Consider the following 7,393-nt stretch of genomic DNA (forward strand, 5'->3'; position numbering starts at 1 on the left):
CACGGCAGCCCAGCTGCAGGTTGAGCTGTTGTTCAGCATCTTAGCTGTGGAGGGCAGTGTCACTGGCCCTCATATGTGGGATCTGAACCGGGGCTCTCTGGCGTCCCAAGCCAGCTCTTAACCATCGCACCACTTGGCCGGCCCCACCTACATCTTTTATAAATAGTAAAACTACATTTCCCAAAAGGCCTTTATTCTTCCGTGTTGTAAAGACGGTTACGATTTTTATTGGTTGTTACAGGTCTCGCGATATATTATTAATCTCATTAAAACGTGCTGCCTAAAGCCATTTTGTTTTTCAAGCCTTTTTTCAAGGGTATTTGCCGCGAAGTTCCAACAAACCAGCTGCTGCATTGTCGCAGTTTTGTCTTCAGGCTTCAACTTCACGATGTTTCCCTTGGCCAAAAACGCACTAAGTCGTCTCCCAGGTGAGCAAAAATTGTGAGCAAATAATTTCCAACTGCCTTTTATCCATTTATCTTCGTTGTCGCTCGTGCCCCTTCCCTCCACCTGCATCCCAACCTTCTAATTCTAAATGCTTAGTCTCCCAACTCGCCCCAAGCAATTGGGAAGATGTCCTTAGCATTAGCTTAATCATCCAGTGTTTCTGTTGTAGCTCACAGCTCTCTTTCTGTTACCGGAGTCATAGCCTAGCCCTGCTTTCTTTTATTCATTAACCTAACGATTTCAGGGAAGAACACGCTTGGTGGACACCTCTTATTAAGTAATTTCGTTAATTTCAGCTTTGGGGAGACATTTACCCTAAAATAGATGAGCCACCTTTCCAGCTCCTGTAATGTAATGGAAGGAAACTAAATCTAGCTCCTCATCTGGTTTTATCGCTGGGAGACAACCTGAATGGTAGCCCTGCAGCTTTTATGTTATTTGTTGGTTAATAGCTGCCCCGAAAGCAATTGTGGACATTTTTTTTTCTTATCTAAGTTAGGCAGATACAGGGACATTTTGAGACCAGCATTACATATTGAGAATGCGCTAGATTGGAAAGAGAAAAGTCGTTTCCATGATTGATTTGCACTCTAGGTGACCTTGAGTAAAGTGAGCAGTTTTTTGGGTTTTTTGTTTTTCAATGAAAGTGACCATACATAATTATCATTTAGCTTCTTTAGCTATCTTATTTTCAGTTTACAGAGTAATTGGAGGTATTAATAGATTGTGTTCTGAACACTCAAGCAGCTTTGACAATAACAAAAAATATTGCCTGACTGTTTTCTTGTAAACCCAAAGCCTCGTCTTTTAACTCTTTAACATTGGGCAAATGATTTAACTTCTTTGAACCTCATTTTCCTCCTTTGTAGAACAAGAGGTTAGGAAATAAAACCTACCTCGTAGAGTTTTTGAGGGTTATATGAGATTAGCAATAGGTGGTAACTAAACCATTTCTTATCACAGAGGAGAGGTCTAAAGAAATCTACTTGAATGACCAGAGTGTTGAGATGTTTCAGAATTGTTTGGTAATCTTAATTTCTTTGCTCGTTACAAGGTAGGGCTTTGTTGTAATTCAGGAAAGGTTTTTTTCCCCCCAATAGGGAATTCACAAACTCACTTTTTAGCTGCTCTAGAGTAGAATATATTGTGAAATGTTTGTAAATTTGCTCATCCCAAGTGTGACTAAAGGTGAAAAAGGTGTAAGGCAGTTAAGAGAAGAAACCATTAATACGGAAATAACTGTCCTGAAATAACACATTGTATCATAGAGAAGCAATTATATTCTTAAGTGCCAGTGAATCGTCAAGATTGCTGTTTCTTTTCCATTAGTACATACTTAAGTACGTTTTTGAGGCCCTAAAACAATAAGGACCTGTTACTTAGATTTGAGGGAAATTAAAAAAAAAACAGCTGGGACGAACAAACAAAACAGACTCAGATACAGAGAACAAACTGATGGTTGCCAGATGGGAGGGGTGTTGAGGGGATGGGTGAAAAGGTGAAAGGATTACGAAATACAAATTGGCATTTACAGAGTAGTCGTGGGGATGTAAAGAGCTGCATAGGGAATATAGTCAATAATGTAATAACTATATATGTTGTCAGGTGGGTTCTAGACTTCTGGGGGAGAATACTTTGTAAGTTATATAAATGTCTAACCACTATGCTTTACACCTGAAACTAATATAATATTGAATGTCAACTGTAATTGAAAAATAAAACATAAAAATAATGAAAATGAATAAAAAACCAGCTGGAAATATGCATTTTCCAGTGTGGGCTCTTTCTCAAGCCCCCCCTAAGTGCCTCCAGAGCAGTTTGAAAACTTTACTAAAGTAAATAGTAAAAGCAGGGGGTTTTTTTTTCCAGTTTTTTTTTTTTAGCTGAGCCATCCTGCCACCTGTTGGCAGCTCAGCGGCAGCTCAGTTTGGGCCAGGCATCGAACCACTGTTGCTCAGAGCTTGCACTCTTGAGCAAGCTCTTAACCAACTGAGCCACTCGGCCGGCCCAGTAAAAGCAGTTTTAATGTCATTCTGCTCAAAAACCTTTACCTCTACCAAAAAAAGTGGCCCTCCATGATCCCTTCTAGTCTTACCCCCATTACTTATCTATACACCTTGCCCTTGAACCAAATGAAATTGGTTTCCTAGTACACTGGAATTTTCCTCTCTGCCTTTTTTTCAGATTCTCCTTTCTCACATCTACATAACCAAATCCCACCTGCTATTCAAAGTGTTTAGCTACCATTCTACTTCCTTGTAGTATAGTGATTTGTCTACATGTCTAATGTCCTCTACGCTGGAAGGTACCTGACGACAGGGTCTGTGCCTTACACTTTTTCACAAACACCATTTCTTTTAGTATGGTGATTAGTACTTTTTTAAAAGTCAAGGTTACTCTAGGTTTTGGAGGTTATTTTTTGTAATTTTAAGGTCATAAACATTTAGTGTGCTTTCCTTCGAGTGTGTTCTTCATTTCATTTATTGTATTCTTTAGTTCTACGTGGTTGTTTTTTATGATTTCTGTATCATTTATGTCCTCCTTAAGTTTCTGAAACATTCTTATCATCAGTGTTCTAAACTCTGTCTCTGAAAGGCTGGATACCTCTGTTTCATATAGTTGCATTTCTTGAGGTTTCTTCTGATCTTTCACTTGGGACATGTTTCTTTGTTTCTTCATTCTGGCTGTGGCTCTGATTGCTTCAATGTATTAGATCACCTAGAAAGACAAAAAAAAAGAAAGAGGGGGAAAAAAAGGAGGGGCTCTCTGCCTGCTGTAATCTGCACTGCAGACCACTTGCTCAGCAATAGAGATTCTGGGCGACTCAGCACCAGCTGCTGGGGGGAAGGGCTCAGTGCGTCATGCACCGACCTCCCTCTAGACTTGAAGTAAGCTTCCCACTATTAGTTGCTGTGTGTTTTGGAACTGTGCTCACCACCAAAAATCCTCACAGGTTGTTGCGGGCTGTCTGCTGCTGCAAAAAACCCACTGTGGCCTGCAGAGGTAGGAGCTAGGGACCAGGGGCTCAGAGTGCCCCTGGCAACACAGCTCTAGGTGGGCGGGGCAGGCCCCCAAGGCACCACAGGGTGTGGTCAGTGGCCCCCACCAAGTCAGAGCAGCATGCACTCCTGCATTGGCAGCCAACCCACACAAACTCCCCTGGAAAGCCCCGGCCTAATCACGCAGGTGCACAGCTCGCAGCCCTACACTCCCAGGAAAACTCCCTGTCTCAGCCTTTCCCAATCAGCTGCTCAAAGATGAGGCCGAGCAGCCTGACAGCCAATTGCCACCAAGACAACTCTGCATGCGCAGTGCAGAAATCAGGGACCTAAGGCTACTGCGCACTTCCGGGTCTGTTGTAGTCGGAGCGCGCTTGCCCGGTGTTTCCCTGGCTACGCAGCACCTAGTGTGCTTTAATTTGTAGTTTATTTTGAGTTTATTTACCCTTTATGTTGTAAGTTGTTGATCACTGCTAAGTAAACTTGTGAAAATTTAGGTCATAAATAGTGAAATTAATGAACAAGAGGCTATACAAATACCAATTTGTAGCGAATGTTAGTGACATCACCTGTTCTTTGCCCTCCCAACATTTTATTATGAAAATTTTCAGACATACAGAAAAGTTGGAATAATTGTGTGAAAATCTACATACCTACTGCATAGATTCTACAATTAACATTTTGCTATATTTGTTTTATCACATATCTAACCATCTGTCAATTCAAATTTTTGATGCCTTTCAAAGTATGCTACTTTTAGCTACAATTTTTTTTAATACTTTATTGAACTGCACTGCATAGTACTGTAAAACTTAACTTCCTTTCTTGATTGGCAATATCAATTACATATATTCTCTTTTCTGATAATTCTTAGATATGCTTCCATATATTTTTTTTCTTTAAGCTCGAAGCATTCAGCAAACAATGGCAAGGCAGATCCACCAGAAACGGACACCTGATTTCCATGACAAATATGGTAATGCTGTATTAGCTAGTGGAGTCACTTTCTGTGTTGCTACATGGACATATGTAAGTACAATTGATGGATAATTTCTTGTTTAGATGTTTTTCATTCCCATTTAGCTCATGTATTCAAAATGTATTTACATGGTAGTGTACATTTCTAGTTAGGAGGGACTTTAGAGATTTTGTAATATAATCACCCACCCAGTGCAGGAATTTCGTTCAACATTTAGCATTCATCCATCATCTATTTGTAACATTTCCAATAACAAGTTGCATACTGGATCACAAAGCAGCCCTTTTCATGTTGTATAGCTGTGTTGTTGTTTTTTTTAAAGATTTTTATTGAGGGAATTGGGGGATGGGAACAGTGCTGGGGAATTGGGGGAAGGGGAACAGACAAGTTGCTGTCCTTTTGTTCTTCAGTCTAGTTGTGGAGGACGTTGCTTCACTGGCCCAAGTTGGCACCATCATTGTGCTCTTCCCGGGTGAGGCAGATCAGTCACCGGCTTCTGGACAGCCGCTCACTATGGGTGCTCACCGCGGCTGCTGGCTACACACGGTAGCCCATGGCAACCCACTGCATTAGGGGCTGCAGCCCACGCCGTTGCCAGTGACTCAGGGCAGCCCAGCTCCAGGTCGAGCTGTTGTTCAGCATCTTAGCTGTAGAGGGCAGTGTCACTGGACCTCATATATGGGATCCGAACCGGGGCCCTCTGGCGTTCCAAGCCAGCTCTTAACCAACGCGCCACTCGGCCGGCCCTTGTATAGCTGTTTAAAAGGATCATATGTTGAGTTAAAATCTGCCGCCTCCATATTCTACCCATCATTCCACTGCAACACAGAACTTCTGCTCCCATTTCCATGTATCCACCATTAGATGTTAGAAAATTGCTGTTTCCTGGATCTTCTCTTTCAGATTAAACATCCTTAGTTCTGTCAATCATTTGTGTTATATGGTTTCCAGCGTTTTCACCATCTTGGATCACCTCCCTTCATTTAATTAGTTTTTCTTCTAAATTCTGCTCTTAGAAATGAATACAACATTTCTGATGGATGAGCTATAAAGTTGCTTGCTTTCAGTAATTTGGTGGGTTTTTCTTTGCATTTGCATTTAATGATCTACTTGTCACTACTTGCTGGTTAAAAGTAGGAGTCTTGATGTTATAATAAATATATAAGTTGATTTTAAAAGATATGAATTAACCATTGCCTTAATAAACAAAAACACTTTATTCTTGGTTCCTGAAATTAGATACACCATTCAAGTAAGTGTGTGACTTAACTAGAAGTGTAAACAGATGTTGAACAAATGCATAATCTTGGCACTTTTGGAGGTGAACTGCTCATTCATGAAGGGATATTACAAAAGTGCTCTTTGGCAGTATTTAGGTAGTTGTGGTTGAGTGAAGCAACATTTTGGGGAAATAGTATAAAATGTTAAATATAAACTTGAGTTAATTAAATAAAATAAATTCAGTTCTTTAGACATACTAGCCACATTTCAGTTGCCCAATGACCATATGTGGCTAGTGGCTACTGTATTGCCCAGTGCCAATATAGAACATTTCCTTCATCTCAGGAAATTCTATTAACAGCATTGCTCTGAGAATTAGGATAATAATTAGGTTTGCCAACATGGAGGGCACTATATGCCAGGCGAGTTTCTGTGTGTTTTTAACCTATAGAGCAGAATACTTTTGTCACTTTTAAGAAATAGTATTTAAGGGAGAGCAGACTCTAGTTTAAACATACATAACTGACAGCATTTTCATTCTTACAGACAGCAACACAAATTGGAATAGAATGGAACCTGTCCCCTGTTGGCAGAGTCACCCCAAAGGAATGGAGAGATCAGTAATCATCCCAGCTGGTGAAATACTGAATTGTTTCAAAACCAACTCAATTGATGCCAAGTGAAAGCACTATATATCCATTAAAATATGGCATGATTGAAGAAATAAAGTGCATTTGAAACCTTCATTGTAGGTTTGTTTCTTTTGTGAATGAATCTGAACTTGGTCACTTTCCATTTATTTAACCTTTGTGTTAACATTAAAATCCAAACACCATACAACTTTTTAAATAGCTTTTCTATATGAGGTAGTGTGAAACGAAAATTTGGCTGTCACCTGGAAGTCGACTTTTACAGTAGGCTGAAATTATAGTTCATGAATAACTGATCACAATTATTTTAGGTCATCTTTGTGCTAAAATTCAGATCTTAGTTATGCCTACTACTTTCTACCTCCCATTTATTTTTATATTTGGAATTGGCATTATTAAGTCCTTTTTCTCCTGCGAAGAGAACTTAGGTTGCCACCAGACCCAAGGTAAGAGTGGTCCTATCAAATGTTCTTCTAGGATGTCTGAAGGCTAGCTAGCTCCTTGGTTCCCTTGGCACATTTGTCTTAATTAGACCTTTAGATTTTTCAGCATATTTATTTGTGATGTTTATGATGATATTAATGAAAGGATCTGTCAAATACAGTTTTTCATGTATCTACAATCAGTGACCTCTGCTCTTGGCTTTCTGTAATTATACCACTTTTGGATTTGTGGATTATTCAGAATTCAGTATGATGACATTGTATATTATATGTAAGATAGTAAATGAAGAAAACATGATATCTATACCATATGCTTTATTACTTTCTTGGCCAAAGGCTGTAAATAAGCCTCATGTAGCAGTTTGTTGATAGAGCTCAAGGAAGCAGAAAATGGAATTCCTGTGAAGTATCCTATCTATATTAGCTAAATTAGAGATTTCTAAAATTCATTTATGTGATACTATTGTCAGATAAGTGACTTTTAGGGATATCCAAATTTACCTTATATAGATAAGGATTTATACTTAAACATTTGAAAATATTTTACTTATTACATGAAATACAGGCATACCTTGGAGGTATGAGTTCCACACCACAATAAAGTGAATGCCACAACAAAGATCTCAAGAAATGCCTATCTGCTCATCTGTAAGA

General features: G+C 39.4%; 1 protein-coding gene across 1 annotated transcript; it reads left to right on the top strand.

Annotated features, from left to right (window-relative positions):
- Positions 1–285: 285 nt before the first annotated feature.
- COX7B (cytochrome c oxidase subunit 7B) lies at positions 286–6,392 on the top strand. Its single transcript, XM_019648156.1, has 3 exons — positions 286–428; positions 4,351–4,475; positions 6,193–6,392. The coding sequence occupies exons 1-3, from the start codon at positions 389–391 to the stop codon at positions 6,268–6,270; spliced, it is 243 nt and encodes an 80-aa protein (XP_019503701.1). The 5' UTR covers positions 286–388; the 3' UTR covers positions 6,271–6,392.
- The last annotated feature ends 1,001 nt before the right edge of the window (positions 6,393–7,393 follow it).

Source organism: Hipposideros armiger, unplaced genomic scaffold (genome assembly GCF_001890085.2).
Source record: "Hipposideros armiger isolate ML-2016 unplaced genomic scaffold, ASM189008v1 scaffold_121, whole genome shotgun sequence".
In the NCBI taxonomy this organism is placed as follows: Eukaryota; Metazoa; Chordata; class Mammalia; order Chiroptera; family Hipposideridae; genus Hipposideros; species Hipposideros armiger.

Coding starts and splice junctions, on each gene's coding strand:
- COX7B (XM_019648156.1), top strand. CDS start 389: ATGTTTCCCTTGGCCAAAAACGCACTAAGTCGTCTCCCAG. Junction 429..4,350: donor CGCACTAAGTCGTCTCCCAG/GTGAGCAAAAAT, acceptor TTTTTCTTTAAG/CTCGAAGCATTCAGCAAACA. Junction 4,476..6,192: donor GTGTTGCTACATGGACATAT/GTAAGTACAATT, acceptor TCATTCTTACAG/ACAGCAACACAAATTGGAAT.